The sequence below is a fragment of the Spea bombifrons genome, chromosome 3 (assembly GCF_027358695.1).
Source record: "Spea bombifrons isolate aSpeBom1 chromosome 3, aSpeBom1.2.pri, whole genome shotgun sequence".
NCBI lineage: Eukaryota > Metazoa > Chordata > Amphibia > Anura > Pelobatidae > Spea > Spea bombifrons.
In genome coordinates, this window is record NC_071089.1 from 12,152,135 (window position 1) to 12,177,398 (window position 25,264).

Below are 25,264 nucleotides of genomic sequence, written 5' to 3' on the forward strand. Positions count from 1 at the left end.
AATGTATTCTTTTGCAGATGGTCGTTGCCAGCTTGCACTGAAAGGGAGAAAACCGGCAATCTGAATGCCAAACAAATTGTATTAATGGCCAGCTCTGAAAACACAAATAATGGATCCATGTTATGATAAACAGCTATCGCTTTCAAAAAATATATCGTTACGCGAGGACTACCATCAAAACGAGAGCGCTTCCCTAACAAGCTAGCGTACACAACCTAAAGAATATATTTAGAAAAAGACAGGCAAACATGTATATATTTTAGTATTTAAATAGCAGCACATATCTATATCGCTATATCTATACATATATACACATATATTATATATACACATGCACATCTGTATATAACGTAGTATACATAAATTAAAATTAACTTTTCAACAAAAGGAAAATAATTAAATTATGCAATGCAAAAAATAATTAAAAGGGGTGAAAAGTTACTGTATCGAAAAAAAAACCCACTGAAATCTAGAATACAAAAAAAAAAGCATCAAGAATTTTTTTCCACCTTATAAATCAATATTGTAATCATTTAGTGCACAATCGTACACGTTTACCACCCAATTTAACTTGTTAGATTTTTCGCACAATCAACACAAAGCAAGAAAAAAAAAAACTAAAAAAAAAAAAAAAAAAAATTAAAAATCCAACCGCTCGGAAATTGCTCGTATGCATTAAAGTATGTTAATTTTTGCAAAAAAATCAGACTGACTTGTGCCGCGAATTTTAACACCGCTGAAAGCGTGCACTTCCTCGCTCTTTCTGGTAGGAATTTTGCATGTCTGAAGAGCGGTGATTCATCTTAAGAAAAACCCATCTTGTGTTAAATGGAATGGAAACCGGACTAAGTGGGCAAATGACAAGTGCATTCATATTCAAGACATATTATAAATGCATGTACAGTAATTTACGTCTCTCCGCTACCACAAAAGCCTCTTGATAAGCAGGTAATTTGCTAAATGGACTCCTTTATCCAAGTATTCGAAGGGCGTTACAAGAAAAATCTACAGAGGCATTAATGTGACGTAAAGGTCAAGCTTTGTGACATACCTTTCAAATAATCCCGCCTAACTTGTGTTATGATGAGGAGGCTGCTGGTGATGTCGTTCAATGCGAAGCCGTTGATGTTGTTTTCGGCGCTAAGCGAAACAGACATTTAGAAAGAAAATTACTGACATGCTTCTGATACGATAATAAACGGTTGAGCTCCAAGGTGAAATTACAAAAACTACTGTTCGTATGTTAAAAATATTGCAGTAAAGTATCGACCTGGAGACAGCTTTTGTGTTATCCTGTCAATGGGTATAGAAGGATAATCTTTAATTTTTTTTTTTCTCTATAATCTGACAGATGACAAAGTTGGAAAAGAGCAACAAAAGAAACAAAGTAATAGATTTTTATTTTTAAATTTTAAACAATTGGTTCACATTCTTGGATGCTGACACATTATATGACTGAAATAACCGCATGCCCTATGGTGCGACATTGTAGCCAAAACCAGACACTTACCTCCATATATATATATAATATATACACATATACATATATACATATATATACATATATATATATACACATATATATATATATATATATATATATATATATATATATATATATATATACACACACACACATATATATATATATATATATATACAATATATATATAAATCATTTTTTGCACTAACATTTTTTAGTTTGTCACCATAAATATTTCCTACTAAAGTGTGTGTCTGTATATATATATTATATATAAATATAATTTATATATTTTTTTCTCTTTTTTTTTCTCCCTTTTAAGTATTTAAGTTTTTTCATGATGACCAGGATACATACTTTTAAAATTTGGGTGATTAAAAATATTTATATTTCATATAAAAAATATATGAAATTTTTTTTAAAAAAATTAATACTTTCTTTACGTAGCACACCTTCATATAACAAAAGTATTTTTGGCTAAAGAAATGATAAAGCTAATCTAGGCTCTTAAATAATAATAAAACATTTAAAAAAATAAATAACCAGCAACTGCATGTGTTTTACTGCAGCTGTCAAACAAACGTAGCATAACTTTGGCAAGTTCATTCTAGATTTAAGAAAAAAAGAGAATCTTCTGTGGCGGGGAGGGGGAGAGTGAGAGTACAGGCGGATGAAAAGGTCGCCGTCATTTAGAATATCAACAATCAAGATAAACCTCTTGGATCATCTTCAGGCTAACAACTGAGCAGCCTACCTACTCAAATGTATGAACTGAGCAGATTGGGAAGTAAGCAGGGTCATCGCTAAATTATTCTCGGCAATCCTAGAAAATCCTTAGTGGAGAACACAATATGACTATCCTCGCAGTCACTTTCAGGCATTGGGGGGGCCAAAAAGATATTGGACTCTGGATTTTCTTACTCTGCCCTGCAATCCTCTTAATCCCAGGCTAAGTAATCATTGCTCAGTTCCGCTCGTGTCTTTGTCCCATCTGTCAAAGCCCTTAAATCAACATTTCACGCACGAGGCTGTAAATTACATGTAACGCAGGATTTACTTTCTCCCAATCTTTCAATCTACAATGTGATTAAATAGATGTTAGCCACTATTACAGACCCAAGATCTCATTCCAATACTACTCAACTTCCAATTCTAATGCCTTCAGCTACCTCTCCTTAATAATCCTAAAATTCATTAACACTGCATCAAATATGCAACCCCTCCCCCCAAAAAACCACACCAAATGTATAAGAACAATCCAGAAATATTTCCCCCATTTAGGGTCTAAACACATTTTATTATTATTATCATTTATATAACACTAACAATTTACGCAGCTTATAACTCACAAGGAAAACGGATATATAGATATAGCCAAAAAGATCGAGTCTTTACTTGAAAAGGCCAAAGTAGAAAAAGTCACATTTAGGCTTTTAGGATAATCAGATTGTTTGAACCTGAAAAAGAATTGTTAGGTCCTGGACACCAATGTGACTCAACATTTTATATTATGAAAAGGTATCACATATGGATAAAGACTCCATTTATTCAACACATCTTCAATTCATAAGATCAATGGGGTGATTTGTATTAAATAAGTACTAAAAATGGTCTTCACATCACAGCAAGGATTTCAGCGAAGGAGCCATTTATCGGGACAGCCCATACACTTCTATTGCCCCAAATGGATAAAGCCAACAGATATTTTCCCTTTAAGGAGCCAGTGCCGCTTAATTATATAGAAAACAACTTACGAGCTTTTCACTTTCATTGCAACCTCAATCTGCCCGTCGGAAAGCAAAGTCTTGATCAGATTCATGTACGCAGCTGGGCTTAACACGACATTGTTCTTTTCGGCTTCCAAAAACAAATCGTACGCCTCTGTAAAGGGGGAAAGGTACAAGAGGTTATTGATGTTTCCTTTCAAATATTCTTCTTTCCAATCCCCTGCATCCTCCTTTTTTTGCTTTTGCAATTCAGCGACTTTCTGCAATCTCCCACTCAACGTCTCATCATTAAGATAGGAGAAAGTCAAGATTTAGCATGCCGGTGCATCACAACGTACATGCAACTATTTCATTACACACCAGTAGTCACCAAGGCTTCTGATTTGAAACTGTACGGAGTTATGGTTTTGGTGATATTTGGTTTCTGTGTTAACCTAATGGAAGATGAGATCTGTGGCAGAGGTGGCATTGGCCAATTTACTCTTCTAAAAGGCCTCTCCATTCCCATCACAAAGTCTGCCCGAACCAACCAACATTAATCAGCAACCTAAGAGTAGGGCACGCATAACTTAATGGGATGCAATAATGACGCAGCTCTTGGTGGGTTTCTAATACATATACATTGCTTGCTTAAACACCATAAACTGTATTTAGTCTACAGACCTATACAATACAAATGCTCTTAAACAGAGGACTAAACATCAAAGTACTAAGATTTTCCAGCAACCTCAAGATTAACCAAAAGTGAAAAATTCTGTTCCATGAGAAGAATGTAAAGTTTCGTAAAGTCTATTAGCATTTTCTAATATGTGCTCAGAAAAGTATTAATCAAAACCTTTCATCTGAAAATGAAAGGCAATTAACAAGTAACCTTGTACATTTTCACAATAGCCGACAGTAGCTTTTAAGCCACCTCTCGTGGGGTAATACTGACGCATGTCCCCACGGCAGAGCCTTTTATTGATAGGCAGATTTTTAACCATTTCCCACCATGTACGATATTCACCACTTCCCAATCTATTAATGTGCCGATGACCTGTACATCTAACAACCAGTTAAATCTATTTCAGGACCTAAAGCGTTACTGATGTGTGATGTTAATTAAATTAAATAAAGTCTATGGTAGCACATTATGCGGTATAAATTAGGCCATAGCATTTATACACGGTATACACGCTGCATTTTACATGTAACGCCACCTACATGTAAACATTTATGTGACATGATGATCACTCCGTGTTACAGCTTCTCTTTGCAGATGTCTGCCGGGAAACTGACAAGCTGCCAATACAGCATTACATACATCTCACGCTCTGCCTCCCTTATTACATCTCATTTTGCTCTATTGTGTATGTTCCTTCTTGGGTATTAGTGCCCAGTGCCTCAACCCCTGTGATTGGCTACCTCTAATTCGCCCCACCTGATAAATGAAGCCCACCCCTCATGACTACCATATAAGGGCAGGGAGGGGGAGCTGAAGCTCCAAATATGGTTATAAATTATGGGTTTATACATACAAATGATGTGGCCATAACAGTTTTAGATCTCCGTGTGTACACTGCTGGGGTACAGTGCTAGAATGAAGCAGAAGTTCAGTGTTCATGAGTCTTCCCCATTCCCTTACAGTGACAATACAAAACAATGAAACTCCATGTCATCACCCAGCGATAAAAGACAAATCAATAATAATCATAGGAAATGGAGATAATAAAGGGAAATAAAACGAGATGCTGTGTTTTCCCCCCAGAATATGTTGTGGTGACTTGGTTATGTTTATAATTTGTGGGAAATTATTCTTTTAATTTTTCTTTTGTTGAGCACGCACCATACACACAGCTCGCTTGTCATTCGTTTTATTGTATTTCTGTACTCAGGGGAACGCATAACTGAAAGACAGTTCTGAAAGGTTTATCATGGAGGTGATGTAATAATTGCCCTCATTTACATCACATAACTGCAATGCTACAGCTATTTCACAACAAATTACAGCATGTGCACCGTAAGACTAAAGTCAGCAACTCTTGTAAATTTATACATTGTACAAGGACTGGCTTCAGGTCTTCACACGGCATGATCTCCATTTCATAAGGACCACGTGCTCCATAGCCCCTTTGCTTTCATCTTTTTACCTACAAAACCTCTGCTATTGTAAGGGGGACAGCCAGTATGTAACGATGCAGAAGAAGCCGAGTTGAACAGCAGGAGCAATGGCAGACTGCATGAGGTGAATGGTTCTTATCTGTTGTCAAATTTCCTGTTTTTACGTAACTTGGCCTGCAAGAAGGGCTGAACCAGCCCTTTAGAAGCCTTCAAACCAACTTTAGCCATACATTAAAAGATACAGCAATAGGGTTCTGTAAGTGTTCTCCGGAACATACATAAAAACCAGAGCAGCTGAACGTGACCCACCAAGCTTACCTTTTCCTTTGTCCTTTTTACTGAGAATCAAGATTTTCTTTTCAAGGGAGGCTTCTGGAACAAAGTCGGACGCGGAGGATTTGAGTACTCGCTGTGTTTTATGCCAGTCCTATTGAGGTCAAGAAAAATGTAAAAAATAAAAACAATCACTGAAGCTTAGTCGCCCACAAGTTCTTTAATGTTTTTATCTCCATACTTTTCTACAAAGATTTTCTTCTTACCTCTGGTACTTCAAACGGGACAGGTTGTCCATTTGTTTTAAAAATGTCAGCCAGCAGCTTTAAAGTTCTCTCTCTGGGTATTATATTTTCTTCTTGAATTTTATTCCAAACCGCATCTGCTTTCTTCCAGTCGTTATTTTCCTCTAGCATTTTGAAAAACAAAGCAAGACGTAAAACCATGCCGACGGTGACCGAGAATCAAAACGCAGTATTTGCAGGTTCCTACTCAAAGGACATCGTACACAACTCCCTGATGGTCTTCTTTAGGTTTTACTATGGTGTCAAATACCAGTTGGTTAGTTCTACTTTTAAACCTATTTTTGTTGCCAAAATTAAGCTAGTATGTTTGAAATATCTGCAGGACCAACCCTGGTGAGTTGGCCTTGTAGAATACATAGTAAATGTGCAATATTTTGTGAATTGATTTAGGCACTCATTGGGGATGATACGTCATAGTGCAAAGTGAGGGAGCTTGAATGTTATGATTGGTGTGTGTATGTATGTATATATATATATATATATATATATATATATATATATATATATATATATATATATATATATATATATATATATATATATATATATATATATATGTATATATAGTTTTTTTTATAATGAAATATCTAGTGTAGCGTAAGTGCGATGTCTCCAAGTATATACTTACTGCAAAGCTTCAGCAGATAGAAATACATCTCATCTCGGTCACACTCAAAGAGTTTGTGAGTCACTTCTACTAAGTTTTCCAACACTTCATACTATAAAAAAAATATATATATATTTAGTGAGAGTATTCATAATAAATTAAATGTGATATTTTCATATTAAATGCAATTTATATTATACAAATGTAGTAACCCAGTTACTTGAACTTCAACTTGAACTTAATTACGCTTCCTACACTCACTCAGTAGCACTTACTGGTCAACAAATGTTAAACGTTCATACATGAGATGGGGTGCTGGTATTCTTATTGATCATATGCAGGGAGTGCACTTAAGTATGCTTCCTAGTTTCAGTAGAGCTGGAAAAGATGAGAAGCCTAGATGCGCTTGGCTGCGCTTTCACTGAAACAAATACATGGTGGGTATCTTCTAAGTGAAATCTCCCCTAAAGGGTTAATCGCACACTGATTTGCTTGAATTTCGAATAAATTTAATTTAGTTTTAAAGGTCAGAAAATATTTTTACCCGATTGGATGCGATGCACTTCTCAGCAAACCATTCAAGTCTTCCAGGTCGTGCCCTCAAACCAGGAGTCTATGGCAACAGAAAGAAAGTGTGAGGAAAAACGCTAAAAACATTTAACGAGCGCGGTCAGAAAAGCTAAAGATCTTAAGATGAGCCGTTACTCGGCCAAAACACGAATACCGGGGAGTAATGTAAGCAGTGATTGGGACAGGTGCGGAATGATCTTCCAACACAATGAAGACATGTAAATGTTCCCGGTGTAACCGTTACCATTCACATTACCGTTATCGATTAATTTTGGCAGCCAGTTCAGCGCGGCAAATAAACGGGATTAAGTCGGCCAAAAACATCCTAGAAGCTGCCTAACTTTACAGGTCTCCAGGCTCCTCTTTGGCGCTCTGGCATAAGGCACAAAGATAATTATTGATTAAAGCTTAATTAGCGGAATCCTTAAAACTCTGCCAGAAACATCATTCCCAAGGACAGGACGGCACCGGCGCACATCACACCAATGCAAGAAAACGGATGGCAACATGTATTCCTTGAATGATTATTGGTTCTTCATTAAAGAATACGGCGAGTTGAAATATATATATTTTAATGAAGATCTGTATGGATTAGGAAAGAACCGTTTACAAGTCTATTCCCCGACGGTGCTTTATTGTAGGATTTCCTATTCAAGTAAAAAGATTCGTCAACTTGAAGGGAAAACCCCCCAGAATACCTGGGTATCTACTATAAAAAGCAATATGTGCAAGCATAGTGTATATATATATATATATATATATATATATATAGTGTACAATACAAGGGCCAAACGGTCCTGTTACACGGCGTAAAGTGGACCGTGATATCTTATGCAAGAGCTGTATTCTCAAAATAGAATATAATGCAAACCGGTGAGCGCTGTAAAAATCTTTTACATATTTCAGAGTTCGCACTCATTACCCAGGAACCGAGAAAGTTTTCCTGGCTACTTCAGATGTATTATATACTGAAACTTTACAGCAATACAACAATAATGGCGTGATAGAATTGGCTTAACTGTAAACACACTGGATACAATTTAATGAAAGCAACACTCAAGCCAGCATATGCCATTTAATACATGTTCACTTAGGGGTCCCTTTAAATAGTCAATTGCTCTCCATTGGAAATGTATGAAGTGATTCTGCAGCATCCCCCATATGCATTTGCCTCTTTGCCCACTGCCCCAGCTCCTAAGCATGCAGGAGATGCGTTCGTCCTAAAATCCATTCATTGGATTGGCTGCATGGGAAACTAAAGTGCCCCATTAAGTAATACGGTTAGGTCATCTTGTGTTTTTGTGACATCATTCAATGCAATTTACTGTTAAAAAAAAAATAAATAAAAAATAAATGGAAGGGAGCGGTGTTTTTACAACCTTTGGTTACGAGTAACTCTGCTTTGAACATTGGTTGTCCGGGCCCAGAAGGGCTGCGTTCGCATTTTTCATTATCGCTGCAGATTGAAATGCCAATGATCTAATAGCGCCCAAGCTTTACAACTTAATATAACAAATCTGCCTCCTCCCGACCTCGTTCCAAATTGATTGGAAAGGCAGTCGCAAGGACAGGAAAAGTGGAACAGCGGATATCCTTGCATTTCATTTTGATATGGAGAATTGTTTCACATGGACTAGGTCTCAATCATCAAAAGAACATCTAGGTCAGATTAACTAAATCTCCTTGGCTTGCGCAGCAGTCCATATTTGTAGCTTATCTCTGAGATCTGAGTGAATTACAATCAGGAGGCCGGTTGGCAGGCGAGAGGAGACGCAATCCTCCAGGCTCTACTCTAATCAAAGTTGGGAGTCAAGTTCACCTCTAAAATAAATAAATGATGTTCCGAGCCCAATATCTGCATTGCAAAGAAAGAACATTAGAGGTCTATCGGTGGCAGCGGCATGAAAAATATGCATGTTACAATGTTAAAATAGGATGAGAATATACGAGAACCGGGTAGGAGATGTTTTTCTTCCCTGCACGTTTTATTGGTACTTCCAATATTTGGCTGGAAGACATCACCATGCAGCGGAACAAGTTGGTTAATTCTAATTTATAAAAAGAGGCAGATACCCAGCTAAATACTAATATTCTTTTAGAAACACTTCTGTAAAACACACTGCCATGTGTCTGCATCCTAATAGATCAATGGGGTGATACAATGAAACCTGGGGGGCATCTATCAGATACTTTTGGGAAAACACGCGACGAGGTTTCAAAACATACTATTGGTAACATCTATCTATCACATGAGGATGCTCAAGTATACGATGGGTAATGTGAGAAACTGTGTGTGTGGGGGGGGGGAATCTATATGTGGAAAAGCCGATTTCAAGCATTTTCAAGCGATGGTTGAGTTATCGTTCTCACGAACATAGAAGCCAATCTGCCTAATTCCCAACTTCTGTAAGAACCCAACTCTCACTAGGTCATTGACTTTGCTGGCCAGGGTGAACGTGGCAGCCACCAAGGGACAGGAACAAGAATACTACCACTACTACTAATAAAGTGATTGTTTGCCAACTTTATTGCCCCAGACATCTCATCCTTTCTGACCCAATGGGAAGGGTGGTGTGGGGGGGGGTCTGAATATAAGAATAAAATGTCATAATTATTCTTCTCTGTCCTCATGCCCAACACCTGGTGAGGCTCAGAGGAAGCAGACCAAGTAAAAAGAAGCGGGTCTCACTTTTTTTATGCATAACCTCAGTTCTGCACAACATACGGTGGCTCAACAGATTTCAACGCAAGCGGATGAACAAAAGACTTTGCACAATTCCTCCATTTTCACAACTCCATTTAAAAATAATAGATTAGAATTGCTGTCATTTTGACACTTTTACGGATACGGTTTTGTCTGCATTCCCTTGTAAGCGTAAAACATGGCATTTAAAATTAGCTGTAATGAACGCAGATACGTTTAACATGCATTACAAACTATTAGCATATGGACAATGAAGAAAGCGCCTGCATCTATCAGAATTTGACTCCTTCTGCCAAACAGCTGTTTTCTAAACATGTCACATTATCAATCTCGCAAACCGCAATTCCTGAAGCCGGGCGCAGTTAGTCAATCAGCGGCACCGTTTATATCAGAAAACAAATCAAACCGCAGCAAAGTACGGCTCTCTCCCACTTCCGTATTTTCATTTGCAACATCAAATAAGCTGCCCGTCGATTCTATAATTCATACAAACATACAAAAAGCAATCTAGATAAAAAAGGGGCTTAATCTGAGAATTGCAAACTCAGAATTGTTTTACAGTTTTGGAGGTAGATTGAGAAAAAGAAGTAAAAAAAACAAACCCCCCACGCAGAGTGGAGCCGCGCATCTTAAAATCTGCCGATAACATAATGTATGTTCCGATGCGGCACTTAGTGGCGCAATTTCCAGCCGACATCGGCTAGTAGGAGACCCTGGTGCCTTCGTATGCACTGTAATGTATACAACGGCCGAGTGGTGCCTTTAAATTTTCTTATGAAGTACATTAATACGCAATCCTTTCACAGGAGGCTGCCTGGGACACTGGAGACCAAGAAAGAAGGAGAGGCAAATGTGTAATACTGCGGCATACCCAGCGCATTTTGGAACAGCGACTACATGGAGATTTAAAGGGACTACTTTCATACGCACCCGCCATCCCAGACACCGGCGGGCACCCGCCATCCCAGGCACCCACCATCCCAGGCACCGGCGGGCACCCGCCATCCCAGGCACCGACGCTGCTGGAGTCTCTAACCATAACCATTAGATCAGCATATAGGAAGGGTGCAAAGATGGCACTGCACACCCCCACTGCCAATTGCACGATTAAAAGGTTAATTTCATTCCTAAGTGTTGATGTACTTGGTAGTAAAGCAAACAGGAGAGGGGGTATAATTACTCGTGGGGGGCACGCTGCAGCTGCTCTTTTGACTTATCAATTTCAGCATGAAAAATTTCAATCAAGTCTAGATAAAATATACTAATCCCGAACAGACCAACTTTGTCACCTACCACTCGCTCTAAGCTTCTTACCATAGGAGGAGAATAAAAAAAACACACAAAAAAAAAAAAACGTTAAATGAAATGCCAAACGGTAGCAGTCAGCGCTTGTTTGGCTGATTAACTTAAAGACAAGCATTACAAATAAATCTTCGCAAGGACAGCAGCAAATTAAATTCCAGCGCTTTTAAGCACAACAAAGAATTCTCCGGCAAAGAGGATTAGCAACTTTACACTCAGGAATTCCATTTTAATTTAATTGTTCCCCAATCCAAGATTTATTATGCAAATGCATTTTATTTTGTACAGCGCTCTGTTTAACAAACAGGAGGAAACAGATCTAACGCAGATAGGAACGGCTTCTTCTGATCGGCAATTAGACCGAGAAGAGGAGAATTTATTTTTGCTGACCAACTGCTTTCCTGCCTCCCTACTAACCGATCCGACGCTCCGTTAAGATGAATGAGAGGGAATATAATTAGAGGTTAAAATATGCAGCGTATTCCAATTAAGTGCGGACGCGACATTGCGATTAGAGGACTGTAGTTAAAAATCTCACCTCCATGATCTTTCTGGCCTCCTTGTACTTTCCAGTCTGGAGAAAAGCAAAGAGCAGAGAATACAGCATTGACATCTCACCCCTCTCCCGGGCTACGTGGTCCATGGCTTGTGTGAAAAAGAAAGAGATGGGGAAGAAGGTTTAATACGGTTGCTTTGGTGAATACAATTTAAGGTCATGTAAAAAGTTTTGTTAAAATTTTATTCTACAAATAGAACAAAGAGTTGGAAAATTACCCTTTTCCCTTGGAAGCAAAAAAGTCATTAAAATATAAGAAAGTTACGCATAAAGCAAACCTATTCAGAAGAAATTATTTTAAATATGAATTTAGATTTTTTTTATGGTTCTGTGTTTAGGGATCATCAGCTTTAGAATAACTAGATGTTAACCCTTTAAACAAAAAAACTAAGAAAAACAAACAGGTGTTGGTACACTATCTGCTGCTGCCTTCTCTATACCCTGTAAGAAGAGGTAGGAGGAATTAAAAAAAATTATATTTAAAATCACAGAAAAAAATATAATACTGAGAGATTTTGTACAGTTATGGACTGGAGTACTTAAAATAAATAAATGTTTCGGTAGTCTACTGGGGGGGGCTCCAAAAACATTTCCCCCCCAAAAAATAATTCAGAGGCTTAAGGAAGTTTTACTTTTGTGAGATGGTGGTAGATAAGTAGAACAGCCACCCAGCACACGTGTCAGAGGTTAATACAGCGGGGGAATTTGAACATGAATGGGGTAGGCGTAAAGTCACCCTGAATCCAAGATCAATAACTGATTACGAGTCTTTACATCAGGAAAACGTGCAGATTAGATGGGCCGAACGGGTCTGATCTGCCACCAAATTCTATTGAACGGTGTTAAAAAAAGTCGACATTAAATGAAAGGTAATTGGGGCACCTTTTTGCAAGTGGTTACTATATCTATATCTATATATATATCTATCTATCTATATATATATATATATATATATATATATATATATACACACACACATATTTTATACACACATACACAGTGTGTGTGTGTGTGTGTGTGTGTGTGTGTGTGTGTGTGTGTGTGTACTGCTGATTACAAAGGGTTATTAGAAATTCATTTCGACAAAAAGAGGTCAGCGTAAATGCGATTCTCACTTACAGATCAATTACAAAGTGTACGGCTATTATACACAAAAGCAGCAGAGAATGATCGTCAGACGGGCTACGGCGAAATATGGCAGCTACTGATGTTTTAATCCATGAAAACATGGGAGGGCATCGGGATAATATTGTTCACATAATACCTGTCATTCATTAGCCTTTGTTATAACGTCTGGAGTAACCACGGACTCTATTTGGATGAAAAGACAGCACCACGGGATGGCTTGTAATTAAATACTCAGGTTAGCTAAATGTTCTAAGTGCTGGTGAAAAGCTTTTATCTTGGCGTCTTCTATGTACATTTCTTTGAAAAATGGATTCTGAGCTCACAGATTAGATATGTCCAAGCAGCTGTGTGATGACATGAATTAGGCATTGTTAGCCTACACAATGAAACTTACATTTGGGCTCCGTCTGATTGCCAAGGATAACCACTTATATTGATTGCGCTAATAGTGCAACCGATAAAGCACTCTTACGTATAAAGAGGCAACCCTCCGAATGAATACCTATACAACCGTATAGGTATACACAACCGTACGGGTATACAATGCGTAGGGTACATGGGCTACCTTTTTACATTATTGGTAGTGTACAGCAGGAGAATACTGGGGGGAGGGGTACGCTGAGAAGTTTTAATTATTGTATTATTTTAAGTTAAAAGGTGTCTTCTGCTTTAAGCCCCGTGGAGTGTAAAAGACCATCTACAGCTACTGGCATAGGAAGCAGAACTATTTTACTCCAGTGACGTTAACCTCTGTAACTTTATTGAGCGGGTGGTAGATCAATGGAAGAGCTCCCCAGCAGCAGCAGCAGGGGCGTGTAAAACTTACACAGGACCAAGGAGCGATTAAGGTCTTTAAAAGCAGGAACAAAATGGGCAGACTAGATGGGCCGAACGGTTAGTAATTATATATATAATGTCAGACAATATAAAGATCAGATGCTCCGATAACGTACCACACGCAAACAGAAAAGAAAAACAAAAGATAACACGGAGAAAAAAGTCATGCGTGAAGAGAGCAGCCTTTGTGTCAAAATAATACACAATTTCAGATTCTATGTAGTTATAAACAGCGTTGTGTATCCAGCACGCCTAACGTTATGACTAAGGGTCAGACGATGAACACACAAAGCAGTTTAGAGAATTGCTATATATTATTGGCAATGAGGGCAGCATAACCTCTCTTTTTTCCAGCCCGTCGCTGTTAGTGTACAAAGACTCTGTTAAGACACTAAATCGGACGTGAAATCTTAAGCGTCTTCATAAAACCGGAGTACCGGAAGGTAAAGCAAGACCAGACGAGCCCTAATAAAAGGAAAAAAGATGACCGCGGCGTCCACATACCTTTCTGCAGCAAGTCTGTATCTCCTTTCTCCACCAGTCGGCAAAGGATGTCATGTAGCAGAGGAATGCATTTGTACTTTTGGCTGCAGTCAAACATGGCGTCTACGGCAGCCGCGAGGTCACCCCTATAATAAAAAAAAAAAAAAATCAAAGAAATGGTTATTATTGTAGTAACAAAATGTCATTTTATATTATTCTATGGAAAAGAAAAGGAAATGACCATCATTTAACAAGTTATCAGGTGCGGCCAGACATGGACCCGTACGCTCAACGCCTTTTGGTATTCTATACCAATGTGTAAATCACAAAAAAACAAAACTAAAACTAAACCCAACGAGTTTTGAGCTGTGTATTTTCCAATAAGCAAGCCTATTTCGTCTTGGAAATAGGAATAAGGAACTCTTAACCATTTGCCAGGGTCCCATATGAACGAGCTGCTAAAATCATTAACTAAAATTTAATTAAAATAATTAATTTTGTGCTAGCCACACCACATATTATATCCTGGAAACCTATAACGCATAAACTGGGAGACACTCAAAGGGAGTTCCACATTTTATTTTTTAATGAGGTTGGTATAGTTGTAGGACAAACTTTGAAGGCCCGAAGGATAATTACAATATCTGCCTTGGTCACTAATATTAAAGGGTGCCGCTTCCCAGATCTCTGGCTGCCTACAGTACTATGGGTGGTCCTGGAGACTCCCATCTCCAGAAAGATAGACATTCTAAAGGGTTTGCAAGATAAAAAGTATCGGACTAAGGGGTCTCAATATGTATAGGTGTGATGAAGGAGAAATGCCAGAACAAGAGGTCGCAATCTACAACTAGACGTAATGTAAGGCATTGAGAAACCAGGGAAATATTAAGGGAAAAAAAACGGGCTGAATGGTTCTCGTCTGCCATGAAATTCTAGGTTCCGCCGTGTAGTCCGGGCCAGCTGCTGCCATTCTACATGGCAGGTTACATCGGAAAGGTGGTTGTTGAACGTTCAGAACACATCTCACAATCCGGCAACTTGAAATAACAAACACAACTTGATCTCTTTATAATACCTGATGGAAATGGCGGCTTGCCGAAAAGGAGCTCTCGCTGTCTAATTTACAGCTGAATGTAGCGCTCTTTACACTCCGTCAAGCTGCTCACTTTTTCTTGCTCGACGCATAAAGCCCGTGTTGCCATGGGACCGAATTACTATTTTACACGGATTAAGATTTACGGGTGGACTAAAAAGTAAAAAACGTACGCACGCAGAAGAAACATCCGCTTCCTTGCAATAATACTGACAAGGGGTGAAAACGAGCTTCCATGATGGATCTCTAGCCCTGTTTACAGTGCATCGCCGAGCACCCCACCGAGACGCTTCAATTTGTCATTTGGGGTGAAGACTAAATTACAGGTTAATTTCAATTCGGCAAGTAGATGCCGCTCGCTAAATAAAAGGATGCAGATGGCACCGGTTAGATAACGGCTGGCGGGAGAAACCTTGTGTGCTACTGTATGGCAAACACACTGACCGGGTTAGATATTACTAATCCTAAATACATATTGTATAAAATGTGTGTTTATTATGTATGTATTATATATGCGTAGATATATATACATATCATATAGGAGAATGACCACATCAATGCATCTTGTAGCTATATATTATATATATATCTATATCTATCCACACACACATATATATATATATATATATTATGTGTAGATATATATATATATTTATATTATGTGTAGATAGATATATACACACACATACATATACATCTTTCACTCTATATTATGTGCGCTGCCATTCAAGCTATATATCCTGCTGCAGAAAAGTTATTTCATTGAAGAACAAATGCCGCTTTTCAAAGTGATCGCAAAAACAATTATCCCTGACTGCCTTTACCCAAATTCCCACAGCATGAATAGAACTGTTTTAGGTCAAAACGATTAATTAATGAACAATTATGGTGCCAGTCAAATGGACATGCTAATTGACTTCAGTCTCAAAATGCACGATTTCAAAGATACTCTCCGCATACAGTGATAAAGAGCTGAAAATTAATGAAAGGCATTGAGAAAAGGGAAATAAAGACTGGTGGATATAAAAAAAAATAAAATAAAGAAAAATTAAATAGAAATGGCGACTCCACAGCTTAAATACAGTGAAATGTTCTTTCAGTTACTATAACATTCTGTATGTAAATGTATCATTAAAAGCACTGTTTCGCCTACTCTTTTTTAATTAAATTCACCATTAGAAACACCATTTCTACTGCAAAGCCTTCCTGAAAATAATTGTCAAATTTTGCCTCAGTCATCATTTTTGCTGGGAACACTAATCATATGACACAAAAGATGGCGATCATTGGCGGTTTTAATATAAACAGACGATAGTTCTTAAACGTTTGTGCTTTTATGCGATTAAACCTTTAGATAAAAGAAAATCACGGATCCGTGAGGTTTATTTGCCAAAGTATGGAATTAGAGTGGCATTAAAGAGTGAGCAGCCAATTGTGGCTTTTTTGGGCATCCAACGCTCCTGTATGGTCAAAGACCACCATGTCTTGCGGGCTTCAGCGGCCAAGATGGCGGCAACAGGTCAGTAAACTGCCTTTTCAGCTATAAACGCAAGGAAACGATTCTGAAAATACTACTTCTGACTAAAATCTTATTTTAGAGTTGAAAAAAATAATAAAGTTTAATTTAGATGACCACTTACAATGGTTGAATTACACTTCCCAAACATGTTCATGGATGGTCAAGAAGTAACATTATCCCCCCCCCCATGAACAGGTTGGTAAAGCAACTAAAATTTTATTTAATTATTTTTTTTTCTTTAAAATACTCTGCCTTGCCCATAAAACAAAAGCAAAACTCTTTGTCCATTTAAGATGCCTTGGGGGGAAAATAACCCTATGGTCCAACAATGGCAGCTATGCGATGGCGCTATATAAAATAATATTAAACCAATGTTGGAACCACTATTACAAACTAAATCGGTCACTAGTTGGAAGAGGCATTGTAAATATATATATATATATATATATATTTTTTTTTAGATTAAGTATCTTTAGTGTTATTAATGAATACACTGTCAAACAAGCAAAATGATTTATTTTAAGTAAAATGGACCAAACTTAGACGGTATAGCAGGGCTCTGTACCTTTGGTACCTTCTGCTTAGAATAAGAAGCTTTAATAATATGCATATATAATTGCAATCAAGATCTTACTGCCAACACGGGCAAAACAGTGCTGAACTCATTTAAATACGTACTTTAACGGCAAAAAAACAGCCATTTAACTGATTTCACATTTTTCTTTGAGAAGAGACGCATAGTTCACCTATTAAACCTTTTATTGGACTAATTAAAAGAACACCTCTGTTGAAATCAGACGGAAGCAGGATTCTTCCAATAAGTAGTAATTATAATATTTAAAAGGTTCATGTATACTGACATTGCTTACGTGCTAATTACAAACGTGTTTCTTCCCAGAAAAGAGATTACGTTCAGTAAATAGTTGCTAGACGCGGCTTTATTTAGCTCCATATTTCCACCATGCGTTTTAAATGTAATTATTTCATGCTTTATTCAATTTATTAACGCGTTCTATTTGTCACGTGGTGTAACTGAGATTCTGGTGACACCGGCTACTCTAGAATATGTTCTTTTCCCAACAGAGATACAGAAGGACAGTTTGTTTGGGGCATGAATGTAAGAATACATATGATTTTAACCCTTCTGTGCAGCAAATATACGTAGGTTCTACACGTGTGTATAGTATATGACCAAACCTGCTAATAGGAGACCCGTGATTTGTGAATATCCACATTATGTGTATAAAATATATATATATATAACTATATAATAGAAACATTTCAAATCCAGATTTTAATTGAAGTGAAGTGGTAAGACGTACGTAAAGCTTAAGTGAAGTGGCAATTTACCTAAGGGCTTTGCTGATTGAAAAGCTCTCAAACCTGAAATCACTAGAGACGGAGAGAAAGGGAATTATAAGGGACTGGGGCAAAAAAAAAAATCTTAAATCAAATCCCTCAGCCTAAATCTGAAGCAGATGTTGGCACGGAGTGAAATCAACAGCGTAAACCAGCTTTGCAAGACTCTGGGTAACCCTTTGGCGGCGGAAATAAATTTGAGCATATTTCAGTGATTTTTTTCCCCCATTAAGGGAAAAAACTAATTTGCGCGGGGGGGGGGGAAATCATCCATTTACACCTAATTTTGGTATTTATTTTAGCATTATTTTATCCTGATCACTAACTAGAATGATGAATTTTCAAGGAGACTGGTATTGCAATTACAGCTAATCCTCACCCCCCTAAAAAAAAATTAACAGTGTTGAAGCCTTTGTAATTTCCCTAGGTACAATTTAGCTGTCACTTATCTGAAAATTTACTCAAACACGCATTCCGAACAGCACTAACTTCACGTCAAGTGCTTTCCAACCAATTAAGTCTAAACTAGACGTCTGTGTTAAACAACTGAATGATTAGACAAGATAGCTCATTTCTCTGCTCTTTTGTTCAGAATAAAAATGCCACATTTACATTTATCAGACTTAACTGGATATTCTGACAGAAGGAATATAAAAAAAAAAAACACATAAAAATGTATATATGTAAAAGGAGAAAAAAAAAAAAAAAACCCTTAACAGTGTCCGTACAAAGCACACCAAGCCAGTCATTTACCAATCATCCTTCAAAACGCAGTAGCCATGAATGTAACTTAATTACAACCCAGCGATCCTGGACAAAAAAATATAAAATCATCTTATCGCTGTCTCGTCCCTTTAGGGCAAATAAACGTCTTCCATCCCTTGGCTCTAATGCAGAGTTCCTAATTGCGGTAATGGTGTAAGAGAACCGAGCGGTTTATTGTGCGCTTTTTTTTCGTAATGTTGTGGCAAGGTACAGTCAGAATAGCACCACATAACGTATTTAAGAATAACAGAATTGTAAACAGGGCGATCTTAATGTCTGTTTAATTCTAGATTTGTCGGACCCTTTAAATGTATGGACTGTAAGTAGCAGTGCGGAAAATTAAAATATAAGATTACGCATGCATGTAAACTCTACACAGTTTCCACTCTCTCGAACAAAAATAGGCAGCTGCAACACCAACAAAACAGATGGAACAAACCAACACATAGAAACAAAATACACACACGCTCTTAGTTTCTATGCACACACACACATATATACACACACAAACAATAGTGTGTACTTGTACCACTAATCATTCATGTGTAGGATGTTGGCGGCACATGAAGCATGTACAATACCCACGTACATAGCATTACATTTACTTTTGGCACGTACAGAACTAAAGCTGAATTCCACCCCAATCAACTATTTGATTGTAGCTACATGTACATCCGAATGTGCGATGTCAGGTGACAATATAAAACAGCAGTGGGTTTAGGAGACAAGTATACCTCCCAAGTGTGCCTTTTCTGGAGGGACTGTTTTATAGCAAGTTCTGAATGGTTAAAGCCCAGAACACTTAATTAAATGGGGTGGAACTGATCCATGGTCACTAGTGATCTAGTAGAGGCAACGAGGGAGATGTGCTCTCCAAGACAGGGGCCCCATGACAGTCTGCAGGAAAGAGATATGGAAGGATAGATAATCCATTTTCCCACGCCTCCTGAAACCCCTGGAATTCCACATTTATATAAAGCCTAATATAACTTCCTCGAGGAACATCAGGCCTCCGGGATTTGTCAAACCATAGCTCATTATGACCTATAACCCAAAGCCAAAAGAAAGTGAGGAAAGCATTACAATTTAATCTGAAATATTATCTTCTAAGAATATAAGCATCAACAGCAGTTTGTAGGAACACGTATGTGTTTCTCCGCATTACATTAACTTTGCCGATCGCCTCCACGATGCCAGAAGCTGAATTTTTGTTTCACTACAAATCATTAAGAGAACCCACATTGGGAAACGAATTCAGGCATCACACAAAATCCCGTGTCCTGCAACCATCGACTTACTTCTCCAGGTGGACGGAAACCACCGGTGAACACAGGTTTGACGTGGGCTTGGCCAACTCCAACGTAACGATAGAATCGTGTAACTGGTTGACCGTTTCGACGTCTCCTCTCACGGCAGCTGCGTTGAGGATGTGGAAGAACGACGACGCCGCTGTGTTTTTCCTCGGAACATCCTTCTCTTTCATCTCCTTCAGAACGTTAATAGCATCTACAATGAAGCGACACAAAAGGCCCTTAGGTAATTTCATGTAGTGAAAACAAACTGTTATTAAAACAGCATTTCAAACCCAGCAGGAATGTAAATTCTGGTGTATAATGCCGATTTCAAGTTAATTACTACTTGCATTTCTAAACGAGACTACAATTAAAAAATCCACAATAGCATGGTTTTATCATTCCCCTGCAACCGCGACTACAAATTACAGATAGGAATAGCGTGCCCACTTTGCACCACATAACCCCGGACTATCTGCCCTATAGTGGCACGATCCAGCTAAATGGATGCTTTTATCGCTCAATGCCAACATCTGCTAAATCACACCATTGTTTCTTCAGCAGATGGCTTGTCACAAGGCCAGATAATAAAGATGTGTATACAGCGCATATACAGCCAGACTAATGGTCTGATACCGATACGGCCTGTTTGCTGTGTCGATACTAATTAGCCAAGCAGAGCCAATGAAAGCCTTCCAACAGACTGCATGTTAAAACATTAGGCTCATTAAGCCTCATTAGGATGGCAGAAATAAACATTTGGGTGTGCGGGATAAGTAAAGGGGATTTAGTTTGTGTTGTTAATTACCACGCAGGCAAATGTTTTGACCGTTTTACATTAGAGATGGTAGGAAGCATGCAGGGGCTGAAAGAAAAGGGGGGGGATGGGGTGTTTTAATTACTTGTGTCGGTTTTAATACATGCGCAATTATTTTACCCGTTTCTACCATTTCGGTTTATCAGTCACGGTTTTTGATAAGTTAGAATCATGAGATACTATAGTGATTAGAACAGAAAAGGTAGGAGGGGGAAAAAAACAAAAAAAGAAAAAGACTGTGTAATTTTTAGTAAAATAAAATATATATGACAAATAGGGCGGGAAAAAAATCCTTATGGTTCTAGAATGAAAATATATTTAGATTGTGAGACGTGAATCCACAGTAGCGTTTAATATTTTTAAAAGTTTGTTAGAATTGAGGACTTCAAATGAGATTTGTGACATACAGAAAGTAATTTTGCAATCTCTGGCCCATCTCCGCAACCAAACTCACAATTTTTTTTTTTCCCCAAATGTGGTGACTTTCTTTTATACATTGTGGTTCATTAAACGTGATTGGGATGTGGCAATGAAGAATAGCTTAGGGCTCTAAGACACATGAGAATAGAAACCCAGTGGAAACATACAGGGAATGTAATATTTATTGGTTTATATAGCGCCAGCATATTCTACAGCGCTATACAATGTAAAAGACGTAACAATTAATATATAAAATAATTTGACTTACAGAAACAGGTGAGGAGGCACCTGCTCAAACAATCTTATAATCTAGAGGGATCAGTATGTCTTCCCCTATCCTAAACGCAATGGCCAGTGCTGCTGTAGACTAGGGGGAAGGAATTTAAATCTACATTCTTAACTTCCTGCTGTGCGCCTTTCTCTTAAGACCCACTGCAAAGAAAACCATTTTTTCCAGTCTGCTGGCAAACAATGACATTTACACACCATGTCTTACATACATACATGGTGTATCTGTGTCTAAAAACAATTGCTGATTGTCACGACATCAAATTATTTAACCACTTAACGACAACCGACATGCTACACAAGTCAAGCAAAAACAGTCAGTTAATGAGCATTGACACGCCCGGCACATCATGGGGTTAAATTTGTGTTTATTTCACACACATTATACTTCGGGTATGAACTCCTGGTATATGTCACTGCAAAACACTTCAATATGTGCTCAACAGCATCTCCTAAATATAGTGATACTACCCATGCATAGGTTTATCAGGTTGTTAGGGGGCTAAAAGGCCAAATTTTGGAGGCGCACATTTTTCAATTTGTAATTGTAACATTATTATACTTTATTTATAAAGTGCCGACAGATTCCTCAGCGCTGTACAAGATAAAAACCTTACAGATAACAAGTACAATACAACAATTGACATTGCAATTGCACCGCAGGAACTTACAATCTGGTCATCATGCGCCCATGTCCTATTTGGGACATCCTTTAAACCCCCCAAACATTATATTTTTGAAAGGTAGACACCACAGGGTATTTGAAATGGTGGTATTTTATCACTTTCCATGCAGTAATTCTACCACCAGCCTTTGTCAACATTTGTGGTAGTAATGTTATGTGTAATTAAATCCCTACTACAAATTTTGACAATAACAGATTTTGAAATACCATGGGATGTCGTTTTCAAAAATAAATAGTTTGATGGGGGTAAATTGAATTGGCCAGCTTCAAAAGATGCCCCAAATAGGACATGATAGCAGGATGACCAGATCTGGAAAAATTTTTTTTTGAAAAAGCAAAATTCTACTTTTACTTATTGCCCTATAATATACAAAAAAAACATTGGGTATTGCCAAACTCCGGACATATTAGAATCTATTTAGCAGGTTTTTTTTTTTCATTAGCTTTCATAGAGGAGTAAAACAAGTTTAAAATAAGTCAGAAGTGTTTTTTCTTTTTTTTTTTATACAGTAGGTGCCAGTGGTTGAATGATGGATATATTGTGGTCTACTGACTAAAGGGAGAGTTGTTTTAACTCCCTCGCTTCACTATTCATTATGAACAGCCAAGCCCAGCAGATTTCTCTGGCTGAGCTGACCCCGTATAATGCATAATTCAATGTATGAGGAGACGACACAAAGCATCTATTTATACACACACACACAATTTAAAATGCCTACTTCTAGACTGTAAATTTGAGCAGAGCCCTTGTCACCTTTGGTTTCCGCAAGTCCAAATAATGTGAGGCACTACATGTTATGTCCAGTTTCGCCATTGCAGAGCACTGCTGCTGATGACGCTAAATAAATCGTTAAATCAATATATATAAGAAAATCAATAAAATAAGAAACAAAGAGCCACATAAAGGCAAGCCAAAGCAGATTCTGCCACAGTATACACGGGTTAAAGCACTGGAGTTAATTTTGTTTTGCCCGAGTAACGGGGAAGCAACAGTAGACGAAATAATTACATTCTGCAAATAAAGCGTACAAAATGTTGATTCCTCACCGCTGACTGTCCAGAACAAGGCTGGGGGCGAACGTGTTACTTCTGCCTTATTTATATTCAATGCATTGCCTCATTGATTCTGCACATTTCTGTACGCTGGTACATATTTTAAACAATAAAGAAAAGCTTAAAGCTAAATTTATTTCCAGGAGCTTGGCCAAGCACATAATGTTCCTACTCAGGGCCATATTGCCATTCAGTTGATGAAATGCATGATGAGCGAGGAGATTTCTTGACGGCTCTTTGAAAATTGGAATTTAGCTGCAAATCCTCACATTTAAATGTGATCAACCTAACATGAGTGAAACGCACATTATGAAAAAGGGGGAGATGTCCCGCTGGCACCTTAATCCTAAATATTAAAAGGCTCCCAATTTAGATCAGGATTCGCCTTCTATCATATAGTGAAGCATCTTTGCTCGAGCTGAATTAATGGGCAGCATGAAAAACAGCCATGGAAAATAAAGTATAAACAGGTTCAGTGGTCTTCCTTATGGCCTGTATAAATAATCAGAGCCTCCATGATTATACATGCCAAAATACACCAAAAGTAATAGGCCATTCTGACCCAAACCTACACTTTGGAATGGTAACGTTCTCGTTTCTATTTCTAAAACACAAACAACAATTACTCCAAAATATCACCTATGACTTAGTTTGACTGCTGTAGTACTCTTTGGTGGGAGCAATGTTAGGCATATTCACCTATGAACTGCTAATGTAGGTAGCCTACATAATCTACATGCTAAAAAAAACAAAAAAAAATGAAATAGAAACTTTGTTGTTTCTGCCTCCTGAAACGTACCTCCTAAAAGCTACAGTTTACCGGCCCTGACTGGCTCACAAAACAAAAACCGAGTACTTTAAACATGCATTCTTAAAAACGTTAAAGCAGCCAATCAGTAGCAAGAAAGCAATCCCACCAGATCCAGTATGAGCGTTTTCCGCGCATGTTAAGACTCCTAGGCACTGTTAATGAAGCCAGTGCTGGAGCAGTTGAGTGGTAAGTATATCGAGAAGATATATTCGGCCAAACAGGTCTCCTGCATGGAAAATAGCGGGGGGGGGGGGATGCAATGCATATGCAAAGGATTGTGCAGAATCCCCCCCCATGCGCCTGCAAAGCGGCCATCATGAAAATTCAAAGGAACCTCTCATCTATCACAAGCATTAAAGTTCATATGATGGAGTGCTGGAGGTCTCTTTAAATAACACCGATGTTCTGGCAGAAAATACAACAGTGATTTAATACGATAAACATTTTTATCATCATCCTTTCCAGGTGGTGACAGCCTTGGCTGTCTTATTCAAAGCAAAGCTTCAACTTTACACTTCTGGTTTTGGATTTCAGAAGGAAAATACACTTAAATACTGAAGCAAATAAAGATAAATGTGCACAAGAGCACTATTCATTCTCACCGGTGCACTAACTTCACTGCGCGTGATAAGGGGCCAAATCCGGTAATTATCCCCAACAAGACGGCCACCAACTGGATTAATAGTATTAACTTATTAACAGCAGGCAGATTGACTTAAGCATACCTGCAGAAAACTTGTTTAGATTGTTCTCCTAAGTAAAGAGCTTTTTATGTGTGTATTATATATATATGATATTTCCTTGAGTGGTACTTTCTGAAAAAGGTTATAGTTATAGGTTTTATGTTCAGCCTTCAGACCTCCTTAAGCAAAAACAAAGCCATTAGTCTGGGCACATACGCAATTTGTGCCATAAGTCATGATCTTCAAACTCAATCCAAACAGCAATGCTAATAAAACGGAGCTGCAGAAATGCGAAAGGCACTGAGCTGTGCAAATGTAAATGACAAGCCTGCCAAGCCATTAAAACTAATGGCCTGCACTGTCCAAGCCGCTCTGGGTGAATTCACATGCAAATTTGTATGCAA

The 25,264-nt window shown here is 38.0% G+C and overlaps 1 protein-coding gene across 2 annotated transcripts in view; it reads right to left on the reverse strand.

Annotated features, from left to right (window-relative positions):
• Window positions 1-25,264, reverse strand: part of LRPPRC (leucine rich pentatricopeptide repeat containing) — a 58,468-nt gene that overhangs the window by 9,636 nt on the left and 23,568 nt on the right. For both annotated transcript variants that reach the window (XM_053461254.1, XM_053461253.1), the window contains exons 23-31: window positions 20,110-20,317; window positions 14,097-14,221; window positions 11,610-11,716; window positions 7,040-7,108; window positions 6,517-6,607; window positions 5,850-5,992; window positions 5,629-5,737; window positions 3,238-3,364; window positions 1,052-1,140 (exon numbers count right to left, since the gene is read on the reverse strand). In XM_053461254.1, coding sequence (XP_053317229.1) covers window positions 1,052-1,140; window positions 3,238-3,364; window positions 5,629-5,737; window positions 5,850-5,992; window positions 6,517-6,607; window positions 7,040-7,108; window positions 11,610-11,716; window positions 14,097-14,221; window positions 20,110-20,317 — 1,068 coding nt within the window. The remainder of the gene's footprint in view (window positions 1-1,051; window positions 1,141-3,237; window positions 3,365-5,628; window positions 5,738-5,849; window positions 5,993-6,516; window positions 6,608-7,039; window positions 7,109-11,609; window positions 11,717-14,096; window positions 14,222-20,109; window positions 20,318-25,264) is intronic.